Source organism: Pomacea canaliculata, linkage group LG5, assembly GCF_003073045.1.
Source record: "Pomacea canaliculata isolate SZHN2017 linkage group LG5, ASM307304v1, whole genome shotgun sequence".
In the NCBI taxonomy this organism is placed as follows: Eukaryota; Metazoa; Mollusca; class Gastropoda; order Architaenioglossa; family Ampullariidae; genus Pomacea; species Pomacea canaliculata.
This window is the reverse complement of record NC_037594.1, coordinates 29,715,437-29,730,467: the sequence shown is the minus strand read 5'-3', so window position 1 is coordinate 29,730,467 and position 15,031 is coordinate 29,715,437. Positions and strand designations below refer to the sequence as shown.

General features: G+C 42.9%; 1 protein-coding gene across 1 annotated transcript; it reads left to right on the top strand.

The window, feature by feature from the left end:
- The first annotated feature begins 1,233 nt into the window (after positions 1–1,233).
- LOC112564577 (phenoloxidase-activating factor 3-like) lies at positions 1,234–14,758 on the top strand. Its single transcript, XM_025239495.1, has 12 exons — positions 1,234–1,852; positions 2,291–2,455; positions 4,057–4,128; positions 4,718–4,774; positions 5,406–5,512; positions 5,857–5,921; positions 6,372–6,580; positions 6,834–7,008; positions 7,249–7,403; positions 7,921–8,052; positions 8,264–8,448; positions 13,147–14,758. The coding sequence occupies exons 2-12, from the start codon at positions 2,296–2,298 to the stop codon at positions 13,318–13,320; spliced, it is 1,491 nt and encodes a 496-aa protein (XP_025095280.1). The 5' UTR covers positions 1,234–1,852; positions 2,291–2,295; the 3' UTR covers positions 13,321–14,758.
- Positions 14,759–15,031: the final 273 nt, after the last annotated feature.

Genomic DNA, 15,031 nt, shown 5'->3' with positions numbered 1-15,031 from the left:
CACCCTATAGCCACCCTGTAGACCACCCTGTAGCAAGCCTGTAGACCACCCTGTAGACCACCCTGTAGCCACCCTGTAGACCACCCTGTAGCCAGCCTGTAGACACCCTGTAGACCACCCTGTAGACCACCCTGTAACCACCCTGTAGCCACCTTGTAGACCACCTATAGCCACCCTGTAGACCACCCTGTAGCAAGCCTGTAGACCACCCTGTAGACCACCCTGTAGCCACCCTGTAGACCACCCTGTAGCCAGCCTGTAGACCACCCTGTAGACCACCCTGTAGACCACCCTGTAACCACCCTGTAGCCACCTTGTAGACCACCCTATAGCCACCCTGTAGACCACCCTGTAGCAAGCCTGTAGACCACCCTGTAGACCACCCTGTAACCACCCTGTAGCCACCCTGTAGACCACCCTGTAGCCAGCCTGTAGACCACCCTGTAGACCACCATGTAACCACCCTGTAGCCACCTTGTAGACCACCCTGTAGACCACCCTGTAGCCAGCCTGTAGACCACCCTGTATCCACCCTGTAGACCACCCTGTAGCCACCCTGTAGAGTGTAGACCACCCAGTCCACAATGATCCCTAGTGTGAGAGAGACAGCCTGGGCTACATACACATTCCAACAATGTCCAGCACTTTCAATACAGAAATAAAGGTTAAAGTCACTAACGACAAGAAGCGATTCCTTCAAGCTGTCTGCATGCACTGGAAAATCAGGGAATGTCTCGATGTGTGTGCTTGAGTAGATTGCTTTTAGTTGGCAGCCAACGGCAGAGCAAACAACGTTGACACGTGACCGATCAAACAGGAACAACAGGAACAAAGCGAGTTTGAACCCTGTATGGTCGTAATGTGCAGATGGACAAATACTGAACTTAATAATTCTATAAAAAGTTGCATCCATTAAATGAGTTTTTCAAGAACAGGTCACAGAAACTGATTGAGCATTCAGATAACAACATTATTAACATAGCGAATGTTTGAGGTTATATTTCGCCGACGGATTAACCAAATACAATTAGTTGATCACGGGTACGCTCCACACAGCACGTGTTCAGTTAAACTATGTGAAAATAAAATGAACCTCCTGGAGAAAAACAATCTCCTGTGACGTGGCACTCAGGTAAAAATAAATGTAAGCATGATCAGTAGAGACGAAAGAATGCGTGCGTGCGTGCGTGTGTGCGTGTGTCCCTTGTCCAGGTAAATTAACGACTACCTTTTACTCGGGTGGCCTTACCTGGCTCGGTTATTAGCGAGCGAGAGACAGATCGTGGCAACGGCTCAACGCGATCTGACCTCGTCACACCCGGGCCAGAGATAAGAGGCCCAGAATCCAATCACTGCCGGGTATCGTATCTCTACCCGCAAAGCAAGGGAAGGTGTGTTGCCAAAAGCGAGTGCAGTTCGAATATTTCGTATCGACTGGCTTCATGGTGTCGAGGGGTCAGCAGGAACACCCACGATTTTTGCAGAGTTTTCTTCAGTTTGTTGTGGAAATCTCTGGTGTGTATGGAACACCTCTGATGTCACTCACTTTCACAACTGCCACCCGTATTTAAAACGTTTCCTTTTCTCTAGAAAAGAGACTTGATTGTGTTGAGGACAGCGGCTGGAGACATGTTTCCGGTCAGTTGTTTATGAGAAAACATGTAGTTTAAATTTAGGAACTTCGTCACACTGCTGATAAGATTCCCATCCGTCATGTCCGGGTAGGCTGTTGTTATTTGTGTTGCCTAGGAAACCTCAGGCAAGCAGACGACTGTTTGTCGTGCGCCTTCATAATAACATCGAACATAACAGCAGCAGGTGTGTCATGTTACTCCATCGCCGGATCGAACAGGTAAGATGACTGATTTAATAATTCACAGATATGATCAGCCGACATTTTGCTCGAAGGCAGAGACGAAGAATTGTCATAAATTAATGTATAACTGTAAATAAAACGTTAAGCACACTCTGAAGGAACAATTTACTGCTTAGAAAACAAACAGACGAGAAGAGGACGAACCAATGCTTGTCACTGGCGCCTAAAATACTGAGGAATGTTTGTAATAGTCACAAAGTGAATGACATCTCAGTTTTACATTTCCCAGCAAGTAATAATGTTTGTGGGTGGCTTGAAATGCCAGGCCGGGGAACTCATAGCCCATTCAATACAATATGACTTTGTGTATGTGTCGGCAGCATTTTATAAAACATTTATTACTGATGTCACAATGAGGAGCCTAGCAATGCCAGAGAGTAGGTGTATTGCTTGTTGTTGTGTTGTGTGTTACAGAAATAATGAGCACCGCTGACATTCACGACAGTTCGGATGCTGGTGGCACAGCTTACATCAACAACAGCAACGGAGGTACCCCGAATAACACATCAAACATCACAGCTCCAAAGAAAGATGCTCACAAGGATGGCCCACGGAATCCCCCGAGAAGAAGCAAGAAGTGTAAGAAAAGCTCTTTCTACAGCATGGGTCTGTTGGTATATTTAGAAAAGTTTGGTATCTGTCAAGCCTGATGTGGTCTTTGCTTTCTACTTATGAAAACTTGTACGCACACAGCTACAACAGTCACGTGCGCACGCACGAACACACAGAGAGACACACACACACACATGTTACATGCTTACTTAGTATTGTACTAGAACAGCGTGGAGAGTGAGTAGCATTCAAGTAGCATCTCGGCCCTAATATTTACACTTTATCAAAATGCTTCTTAGTTCTATTCCATAAAGGAAATAAAAAACCTTCTAAAAGTAAAATTTTACACTCGTTTGCTCACATATATAAACACACACACACACACACATATATAATCTCAGCTAAACACGACTTAGAGAAAGGAGCTGCTTTTGTTTGCTCGGTTCTTGCAACAGTTGGAGCCAACATCCTGTTGCTAGGAGACTCTAAGACTGGGGTTGGGGGCTACTTTAGGCAGCACTGTGGGGAGGAAGGGGAGGCATTCTCTGATTGTTTGCAGCTGTGTGTTTATATTCAGCATCATCTCTCTTGCCGTGGCTAGAAATTTAGCAAGATACAACTCATGACTAGTTTTGTTACAAGAACGACAGACATATGTCTTATGTCTTATGTCTTATGTCTTATGTCTTATGTCTTATGTCTTATATCTTACATCTTACATCTTACATCTTATATCTTGTGTCTTACATCTTATATCTTATATCTGTAGATTACTTGTGAAGTCAACTGTGTGAAAGGACGACTATAAAGTCTAACAAGTGGAGAAAATCAACAAACAAAACAAAAGGATTTAATGTTTAGCCATTAGGTTTCGTTGTCGCTGGTTTGAATGTGAAAACAAGAGAACGAACTTGCCTGAGGTACTTACAGACCTTTGTAATATAGCGAGTGACACTGTCATCAACAGTCTGGTGGTTATTGTGACCCTCCACCACGAAATGAGTCTTAAGTCGCGAATTTCAGATTTGCCAAATTGCATATTTTTTAAAAAGTACAGGTTCTGAACTTCTTTTGATACAAAATTTGTTCTTCTAGCCTTAAAATTGAGTGAATTATAAGCGTTTGAAGTGTGACAGTACGATGGCGGCCATTTTTAGAAAAACGCGTTCAAAGATTAGCTTCAAGATGGCCGACCGGGTCTGTTTACTCCTAAGCTTTTGCAGACAAATATTTTGATCGGTTAATATTTGAATCGTTCTTGGAAGAAGTTGAACACACTGACTCCGCGCTTTGTGTCAAGGTATAACACGATGGGTTATGACAGGGAAACAGCAGAGACACAGCGTTTGAACTTCATGTGAGAGCAGTACGGATCGCAGTAGGGTACCTCGATTAAAACGAATTTAAAGTCCATTTTTAACTTTTATTTTAACATAGCAGTGTATTTTCCTGATACTTTAATAACCAAGGAATCCATTTTGAAAGAAAAGTCAAACTGCACAAAATTGACCCCTATCACCTTTCGGGGCCTGGAGAACAAAAGTGTTCCGCGCGACTTTAGACTCGGTGCGTCGTGGAGGTGACATTTATTTCAGTGTTTGCTGACTGCTCTCTCGCCTGCCTTGCAGTGGCTGTGGGTATTACCGTTGGTGTGTTTAGTGCGGGTGTCGTCGCTGTTGTTGTCGCCGTCACCTTAACAAGTAAGCACAGTCTTTATCTCACTCTCAAGTGCAGACACACACACACACATACACACACACTGTCTTTATCTCAGTCTCACACGCACACACACACACACACAGTCTTTATCTCACTCTCACACACACACACACACATACACACAATGCATACAAACAATGCAGTTCGCGTTGACTGTTTGAGTAGCTGTTTATAAATCTTTACTAAGCTGCACATCTTTCTCCACCTTGTTACTGGTGACAACAGTTTTCTAGAACTCTCGGAACCTGTTTGCAGACCTACGGTCTCGGTGTCTTCAGGATATGACCGCCATATTTGTTTTTAAACAAATTACATATTTTACATTTTATACCCAGAAAATCGGGGTCTCAAGTTTTGTATTACTAGGATCAGGTAGAGTTAGAGCAGGTAACTCGAGATTCCCGCTCATACAGTCAGCCTCAGTTGTCTGTTCTTACTGTTCTCGTTGTGCAGGCCTGTGTGTGTGTGCGTGTGTGCGTGTGTGTGTGTGTGTGATGTCTTCTGTGTCCCACTAAAAGCAGTGCCATTGATCCCACATAAGCATTTTATCTCTTATGGTGTATTTCACAGGAAAAGGCAGCGACACTTGTGACCTCACTCCATCTCACAAGAAGGGGAATTTCCAAGGTAAGCTCTGGTGGAAGTTTCCAGACTGTGTAGCCCACAGTTACCGACCTTTCTGTACCTCTTTGGCAAAGTTATTTTCCAGTCATCTTATGTCATTGTCATATACTTTGAAAGTGGTGATCAAGTGAAATAATACTTTGCTTGTAGTTGCAAGCTTGGCGCAGGTTTGATTCACAGCCTGTGTCCAGCCTGAGAGTGACCTCAGAGTGACCTCAGAGTGACCTCAGAGTGTGGCAAACTACCAAATAATGTGTCGACATCTTGCTATCATGTCATACAATATATCATCCCATTGGACTTGTGTCTAAAGCAACATTCACTTTGTGCACAGCCTTGCCACTGTTGTTTATGTCTGACTGTTTATAAACAGAGAGAGAGAGGAGGATGCATGGCTAGGCTGATGGGGGGCTGAGATGTTAATGTGATGTTTACACCTTTGCAAAGAGTGGAGGTAGCCTTATAGTTAGTTCACACACTTGTAAATAAAAGCTAAAGTCAGTAATGACAGACATTGCATGGTGACCTCCCAACATGTTAGTCTGCTACAGAAACACAAAACAAAAACACACTCATCAAACCGTGCAGTCCCTGACCTCTCCTAAACAGAAGACTTTATTCGTTGTTCTTGCAGAATCAGACTTTCTTGCCTCGGTTTCATTCCAACTGTCCTTGTCACCTGATCTGAACATAACTGACAGCAAGACATACAACGAAACACTGATTGGTTTGTGGGACTGGGTGAGTTACTTCCTTTTCGGTTGAAGTTGATTTGAGCTTTGATTGTGTTTTATTTCGTGTTCTTGCCTGCTTGTTTAGTTTTTATTATTCTTTTATTTGCTGGTTCCCCACACATCCACCAAACTACACGAGCACACGAAGGTACGCAGACGCACACACAGACATACACGCAACATGGCAGTACAGACACGTACAAACATGGTGTATAGCATGTACATTTTCACTTTATTCTTGACCAAGTGTTTGAAATTTTTAGTTGTAAGTAATGTTTTCAATTTGTCTAAGTCAAAGCCAAAGATATTGTTTCGACAAGTGAATTTTGTTTCGACCAATTGAATTCACAGGTGAGTGTGGTCTTTGACCAAAGTTCAATGTCCTCCTGCTTCAGCTTTCTAGGAACTCGACTGATGTAAGTAAACGAACCTGTTATTTACAATCCCTGTCTTTAAATCTTCTCCTCACTAGGTGTGTTTGCAAACAAGCTCCTACTTATGTTGCAAGCTGACGAAAATAACAAAACACGTATTTTGTTTACAATCTCTTCTCAAAGATTGCACTAATTTATGAAGGTGTCACTGAAGAACTTGATGATAAATAAAAAAATTAATTTATGGCACAGTAGCTCCGACAGACTTCTCTCAGGGTTAACCGTCTGTAGTTTTTCTCTGTGTGTGTGTGTGTGCGGTCAGACAAGCCTTTTATAAATAACTTTGTTTATAATAAAAACAATTACATGGGAGACACGGGATGGACAGTAATGCCTTGTTCAGTTTAGACCCTGATGTTGAGAAATGTTTGTGTAACATGCTCACAAGTAGTGTCCAGCTGCACTAAGCGCCTCCATCATGTCCTGCTCCAGGAACAACGGAAGCGAGGCTGCAGTCTACCTGCAGGTAAACGGCACCTGCCACAACCTGTCGGAGAGTCAAGTGATGGCAGTGTATGAGGAAGGGCACAACAATCTAATCAAGAGACATCCTCGATGTACCGACAGAGTCTTCCCAACAATTAATGTTACAAAGAATCCTCGCATGTCGTCCGCCATTCCGCCACCGGCAGACATTCAGGGTCAGTGGTGCAGTCTACTGGTTTTACTGGTTTTACACTAGAGCACTTTAATATGTTTGCCAAAATTGAGAAAAAGCAAACGTGTATTTATCATTTCTTCGTTACTTATGGACTAATGAAGTCGATCATTATTTGATAAGAAGTCATAAACCGGAACAGCTGAGAACAGTGACTTAGCTATAGCTGGTGTTGGAGTTACAGGATTATTTGTGTGTTTCCAGCCATGATGGTTGTGTGTCCACGTTTATTGTAGACACAGTCTGTGGCCAGTCTCAGCTCTATCGTGTACGCAGAATCGTGGGAGGTGCTCCGACACACCGCGGACAGTACCCGTGGGTCATCTTCCTGTTGATTAACGGCCAACCCCAGTGTGGAGGCAGCATCTGGGACTACGACATCATCCTGACTGCAGCTCACTGTGTCAACAAGTGGGTGGCCAACATTATAACTGCCTTCACTAGCATAAACATGACAGCTAATAGCTAGGTCCGGTACTAGCTGAATGTCACCCCTACTGTCAATTACAAATATTAGCAGGTTAAGAAGTCACGTGACTTTGTAATCACTAACTAGTCTTCTCCCGGATGCCTGTGTCATGGCTGATGTAGTTCAGTCTGTGGCGCAGTTGCTGAGTTCAGCAGACGATTGTAACGGTCGGCTGTCTGCAGGTTACTCCGGGACAAGACTACCGGCGAGCTGGACACCACTCTACTCAAAATCATCGCCGGCAAGTGGGAGTTCAACCACAGCTTCACCCACTACGAGCAGGAAGTGCACGTGACCTCGGGCCGCATCCACGCAAATTACGATCAAGTGTCGTTCCGTAAGACTCCTTGTCAAAACTAATGTCTGCTTCCTCATCCACCCACGGACAGACCTAGCTACCCACTGATCATATCTCTCTGGAACTAGCAGTTTTTCACTCACTCACTCACTCACTCACTCACTCTCTCACTCTCTCACTCTCTCACTCTCTCACTCTCTCACTCTCACACTCTCACACTCACACACTCACACACTCACACACACACACTCTCTCACTCTCACACTCTCACACTCTCACACTCTCTCACTCTCTCACTCTCTCACTCTCTCCTCTCACTCTCTCACTCTCTCACTCTCTCTCTCACTCTCTCACTCTCTCACTCTCTCACTCTCTCACTCTCTCACTCTCTCTCACTCTCACTCTCACTCTCACTCTCACTCTCACTCACTCACTCACTCACTCACTCACTCACTCACTCACTCACTCACTCACTCACTCACTCACTCACTCACTCACTCACTCACTCACTCACTCACTCACTCACTCACTCACTCACTCACTGTGATGTGTGTAGATAACGACATCGCCCTGTTGAAGTTAGCTCAACGTCTGAAGCCCACCGAGCTGGTGATGAAGGTCTGTCGTCCTCTACCCACTGACCCGCTCCCACCCAAGGGGATTGTTGCCGGGTGGGGAACAACATCAGGTGAGTGAAGTCACACAATACTTGACTGTCTGAGGCTGAAGCATTACAGCGAGTGTCTACAACTGTGAAATGTTGGCGAAAATACAACTAAATGATAGTGTTTCCATTTGATTATTACAATATTTAAATTCGGTTTGTAACATTTGTAGTGAGTATGATTCAATGCGAGTGTTGGTGCTGCACTCGCCTGACACACTGACATCTGTTGTAGCGGACCCCACCAAGCCGGTCTACGCACAGCAACTACAGTTTGTAGAGCTCAATCTCTACAACTACACGGACTGTAACAGCCAGTTCAGCACACTGTTCAGTGGCAGTCCCAATTTATCTTTTTATCTGAACAACGGGACACTGTGTGCCACCAACGGTGTCAATGGAGGAAAGGATTCTTGTCAGGTGAGAAACGATCCTCAGAGTCCGTCCTTCAGCAGCCTGGTCTTTCCTCCCTGGGGAGAACTCATTATGGGCGATGATGTAATGTTGTGAGACGGTACCGCCTGAAGATTTCCTCCCTGAGAAGTAGTCAGACTGTTGTATATTGGCTGTCATGTTATTTGCTACAATTGCTGCCAGAAATGACCATCAGACTTGTAAGTGGAGGCGCCTACAGTGTGATAGCGAGGAGACATTCTCATAATCCATTTTTAGCAGGATGCCATTAAGAGTAACATTAAATGTCCTTGTGTTTCTGTCTGTCCATCCAGTTTTCTGTCGGTAAGGTGGTCAGTAGGTCAAGTAACATTGGTGACGTATGAAGATGGCGGATGGGTGGTAACTACTTGATTTTCGGTCCTGCCTGATGGGTCATTGCTGCTTACCGAGGCTTCGCTGTCACCTTTAATTTGTAGTGTGCCTGGCTGCAACAGCTTGGTTGTGCTGCTCTTTCATTCTGGTGACCTCGGTTTTGGTTCTGTTATGTGGGAGTGGTTCAGTGGTGACCGTTCTGTGCAGATTCATCTTTACCTTCGTTCAGTGGATTGTTTGTCGTCGTTCTGCTTTAGACCGATCATGTGTGAATATATGTGATATACTGATCTGCGAGTGAATTTTCTCGGAGTGTGGTGCCTGCAGACGGTGGTTGTGGATATGTGGTCTTATTTTCCTTTATTAACATTTATTTTTGTTTGTACTTCAGTACCTCGTCCACAGCGTTTCTACGTCATAGTACATTGTCGTCACTGCTGACATCACCATATGACGGAGTAAACATCGAAATGTAACACTGACCCACTTCAGGCTGAGCTTGTGCTGTGTATATCCACTACCTGGTTATTGGCAATTGTTGCCCTTTCCGTCCATCCGTCCATACTTAATATGATTAATTACCACCGTATACGTCACAGAAGAGGCGCTTCCCACGGGGCGACTCAGACGCGTGCGTTCAGCTGGCATAGTTTTACGTTTGTTCACCTGTTTCAGCCCTGCTGGAGGGACTATTTTTTCGGTTTGGAAGTTTTATGACAGATTCAGGATGCGTGCTGTGTTGCTGCTGGACGGCTTGGTGGTGGTGGCAGTTGTTTTCTGTGCATTCAAAGTTGGTGTTGTTGCTGGCATACCGGGTCAACATGGCAACCGATATCAAGACACTCAATCGACATACTTCTCACGTGAGATCATACTTCTTCTTCGCTCGCCTTCTGTTGACCTTCCGCCCCCTCGATTCGACTCCTTCCCTGCGGAAATGATTCCCGATTCCTCCACCAACTTTCAAGCATCTGCACACATCAGACGCAAGCGTGGTCAGAGAGGAGGCCTACGACGGAGGTTGCGGCGTAACATCACCAATCTCCCCCTCCCTAGTATCGTCCTCGCCAACACGCGCTCCATCAGGCCTAAGCCACCTAACTACAACTTTGATGAGTTTGCTGCTAATGTTGCATTTATGCGAGAGTTTAGAGATGCTTGTCTGCTGTGTATTTCTGAGACCTGGTTTGATGACAAGATCAGTGATGATAGTGTTTTTCTTGATGGTTTTGGTGTGCCATATCGCTGCGACAGAGACCCTGTAGCCACGGGCAAGCATCATGGCGGCGGTGTGTGTGTGTTCGTCAGTGAGCGTTACTGTAGCAGGGCTAATGTGACTGTACGAAAGAGACATTGCTCGCCTGATGTGGAATTGATCTCTCTGTCACTTAGGCCCAAGTATCTGCCACGTGAGTTTGGCCAGGTGTGTATCACTGTTGTGTATGCGCACCCGAAAGCGAACTTGTCACGCGCCGCCACGGAGATCGCCGAAGTTGTCCGATCGCTACAGTCACTTAGCCCAGATGCTCCTAACTTTGTACTTGGTGATTTTAATAACTGTGATTTACGATCTGCTCTGCCTGCTTTCAAACAATATGTAACTTGTAATACCCGTCTTGACTGTCAACCCGATCGTTGCTACGGCAACATACCCAATGCATTCAAATCCATCCGGCTCCCTAAAATCGGTCAGTCCGATCACAACGCTGTACATCTTATTCCTGCCTACAAACCGATAGCTCAAACTAACCCCATTGTTACGCGTACTGTTCAAATCTGGTCTCACGATTCTGTTGAGCGGTTGCAGGGTTGCTTTGAATGCACCGACTGGAATGTTTTTCTGGATTCTGCTGATGATGTCCATACTGCCACCGATGTTATTTCTGATTATATTGGTTTTTGTAAAGACATGATTATCCCAAGGAAAGTAGTGAAAATTTACCCAAACAACAAACCCTGGATTACTAGGAAACTGAAAAACACTATAAACGCTAAGAAGGTTGCATTTCAGACAGGCGATAGAATAGAAAGAAAGCGGGTACAGAAAAAGCTGAGGGGAGAAATTAGAAAAGCCAAGTTAGATTATAAAGGAAAGGTAGAGAAGCAGTTTGAGGGTGGGAACATGAGGGATGCATGGAAAGGCCTGAAAATATTGACGGGTCAAAATCACCCGCTGACCAGTGTCTTCTCCATGTCCTTGGAAGAAAGAGTAGATTATGCAAACAAACTGAATGAATTTTATTGTCGCTTTGAGAGGGATGATGTTGGGGAGGAGTTATTTAATGTGATTTCTGAATTGGAGAAGAGAGTAGGGGAGGAGCAGCATGGGAGCGAATTGGATGACTTTGTGATTGAGGAAAATGCTGTTTTATCCCTTTTTAGACGGGTGAATGTGTGGAAAGCATGTGGCCCTGATAATATTTGTGGAAGGGTGTTGAAAAACTGTGCGACTCAGCTGTCTGGTGTTTTTACTCAGTTGTTCTCTTGGTCGGTAAAAGTGAGTACTGTACCAAATATCTGGAAAAAATCCATCATTTGTCCTGTTCCTAAAACCAGAAACCCGATTGAACTAAATGATTACAGGCCCGTGGCATTGACCTCTATTGTTATGAAATGCTTCGAACGCATCATCCTTCGCACACTTCTCTCACAGACACAACAACACCTCGATCCCTTTCAATTTGCATACAAACAGCACAGATCCACTGACGATGCCACACTCACTCTTCTGCACAATGCATACTCTCACTTAGACAGGTCTGGCTCCTATGTACACATTCTTTTCATTGATTTTTCTTCTGCATTTAATACTATACAGCCACATCTGTTAGCTCTGAAACTTCTTAAACTTGATGTAAGCCCCAAACTCATCCTATGGATTGTTAGCTTTCTGGTAAAACGTTCCCATACAGTCTGTTTCCAGCATGCACTCTCCTCTTCCAGAAATACATCTGTTGGGAGCCCTCAGGGTACATGTCTCTCGCCTGTAATCTTCACCCTCTATACCAATGACTGTCGTGGCACTGATTCATCTCTCTTGATTAAATACTCTGATGATACTGCTCTCCTAGACCTCTCAAACTCACACTCTGCCTATGTTGATGCAGTAGATAAATTTAATAAATGGTGCAAAGAAAACTATCTTGATCTAAATGTAAAGAAAACAAAAGAGCTGGTGATTGATTTCAGACGCAAGAGCACTGTTATCCCTGACCTCTATATTGATGGTGCCAAGGTTGAACGTGTTGATCAGTACAAATATTTAGGAACTGTGATTGACGACAAACTCACTTTTAACACCAATACTGAGGTTATTCATAAGAAATGTCAATCTCGATTGTACTGTTTACAAAAACTCCGTTCCCTGGATGTCAACAAAAAGGTTTTAAGTGCTTTTTATAGATGTTTTCTTGAGTCTGTGTTGACATTTGGATTTTTATGTTGGTATGGAGGATTGAGAGCTAGTAATAGAAATGTGTTAGATAGAGTTGTGTGTGTGAGTGGGAAGGTGATTGGGGAGAAGCAGGAGTGTCTGAGTGAGTTGTATGAGAGGCGAGTAGTACGGAAAGCGAGAGTGATTGCGAAAGATAGAACACATGTTTTAGCTCAGTATTATAACCTTCTTCCGTCCAAGAGACGTTTTATTGTACCCAGAGCTTCCACTGCCCGTTCTCGGAATAGTTTTATACACCAGTCTGTTGTATTACTGAATAAGTGTTGGAAGGATTTGTGAGTGTGAGGGTGTGGGTGTGTGGTTTTGGGAATATAGTTTTAGTGTTGTTTCTTATTTAGTTGGGTATTTACATGGACTGTTGGTGTTTGTGTGAGATGATAGTTTGAGTGGAATTAAGTTGTTATTAAGTTTTTATTATAAGTTTTATTATCAGCCAGTTGTTTTACCACGTCTTTTAATTTCTCCTAGTGAGATAATAAAGTTAAATTGAATTTTTGAATTTTGAATTGAAGTAACAGTCAGCTCTTTCAACATTCATATTCTTTATAAACACGAATGTGTCTGTGTGTGTGAGAGAGAGAGAGAGAGAAAGGGGGGGGGAGATAAGATGAGGAGAGATAAAAATTTGTAACCATAGGTGTAACTGCTATTAAATTATCTATTGTCTCTTCGTCTGCAGCGCCATGAGATGAACTATTTTTAGTAGTGACGGTTCTAAGCTCATACTTCTTTGGTTATTAAAGTGAGAGGTCAAGTGCTCATCTCAGTTGACCAGTGGTGGATGTAAGAAGTATGTGACAAAACTACCAAGGAAAAGGTTTTGGTTGTCGACTAAATAATTTGCAAATGTTAAAAATGCAGAGCAGGACGGTAGCTGAAGTTCAGAAATGTTTCAGGGCGATTCAGGAGGACCACTTTTTCAAAAAGTGGGAACTACAGGAAGTGGGAACTACACCATCTTCGGCATCGTGTCTTTCGGTTACAAGTGTGGTCACCAAGGAGACCCTGGGGTTTACACTCTGGTCCAATCTTACCTCGACTGGATAAGCACCACGATTCCCCTTCTGTGATATGTTGTCTTCTGTGTGGACACATTGAGCAGACACGCAGGACATACAGGTGTAGAGGAACGATGAAAGTCTTGTTATCAAGTTCAGATACAAAACATTATTATTATACTCATTTCTCATAAATTCTTTTATGATAAATTGTTTCATCATCATCATCATCATCATCATCATCATCATCATCATCATCATCATCATCATCATCATCATGTGTTCGTGAGACACAGGGTACATAACACGCTGTTAGTGTGACACGTGTTGGTGAGACACAGGGGGCTTAACTCGCTAGTGTGACATGTGTTCGTACACAGGGGGCTTAACTCGACTAGTGTGACAGTGTGAAGCTATTACTGCTGGTCAGTACACAGTGGATGTCATGTCTCTACTTCACATTAGTGTAATCTCCTCTATTGCTACAGGTGTTTGTAAAATAAAGTTCTCGTTCTTATACAAATTATTTCACGCCCGACTCAAGGATGACAAAATGTTTGTTGCGATTTTATTTCTAACCATAAGACACTGGCATCTAGCATTAGAATTTCTTTCATCTATTGTATGATCCGTTATTACTTTTCAATATCTGATTAATTTTGTTACTTTCCTTTTTGAGTGAAGTAATCTTCTTATCCACCATTTCATCATTTTTTTATTTTATAATGTTTGTCCTTCAATGCTGCCTAGGCTCCCCAAAAACATCTTACACAAGTTATCAGTTACTGATAGTTGCGGTTCTTTATTTCCTATCGTTTTAATTTTTTTAAAATAGATGCAGTAGATTTTTGTATAATGTTATCGAAGACCTATACATTTTATTCATTTACTTATATCCTTAAGGAGAGGACAAGAGTTTCGAAACTTATTAATCTAAGGTATAGAGAGGAAGAGCGATTATTGAATCATCTGATTACATTCAAATTTGAGTGAGACAATTTAATTTAGGATAATGAAATAATGAATAAAATCTCTGAGGAAGGAAGCCATTGTGTGTAGAATTGGCTCTTCTTCATATCTAAACTTTGTTTCAGCTCCAGAGAAGTTTTTGTTGTATTGAGCTCTTTTGGATTGTTTGCATTTGTGATAATGTTTGTAAACATCGAGAATTAAATTGCAGTGTCGCACTATAAAAACTTTATTACTTTATGTGTCTTGAATGAAGCAATCTATCTCAGCATAACAATATAATTACCATTGCCAGGTATCAGGCAATCGCCCAATGTTATTGTTACCATCACATGGTTACCAGCCGCATCTTCGATACTTTCTTGAGAAATGCATTTTGAAGAGATTGCTAATACCTACAGAAATGAAAAATGATAAAGTTGGAAGAAACTGATGGATTTACTGGAGACCTCTGTACATTTTTCTGTCTCTTATTCAAGCCTTTAGAGATAAACTCTCCCCACTCTGAAGAAAGGCGGTGTACTGTGTATGTCAAGGTATATACTCCCTCAACCTTGGTGGAACGGAATTGGTTTTTTAAATATGGCTTATAAATAAGTTATAATGTATAACAACACGAATTAAAGAAATCTCTACCATTACTGATTGTTAAGGACCATAAAGGATTGATGGCTAATTAAAACAGATGAATAAGTAACAACATTCGTCTCAGATACTTAGTAAAACTTGTTCATAAACATTTTCTAGATTTTCTGCTTGCTTCAAACTTCGGTAAAAGAATTCTATACCACAGAGTCAATGTAAAGTATTTAAA

Bases quoted from the DNA above. Each gene is read 5' to 3' on its own strand.
- LOC112564577 (XM_025239495.1), top strand. From the start codon at position 2,296: ATGAGCACCGCTGACATTCACGACAGTTCGGATGCTGGTGGCACAGCT. The intron at 7,009-7,248 runs GTGGGTGGCCAA...GGCTGTCTGCAG, and splicing joins GCAGCTCACTGTGTCAACAA to GTTACTCCGGGACAAGACTA. The intron at 8,053-8,263 runs GTGAGTGAAGTC...CATCTGTTGTAG, and splicing joins CGGGTGGGGAACAACATCAG to CGGACCCCACCAAGCCGGTC.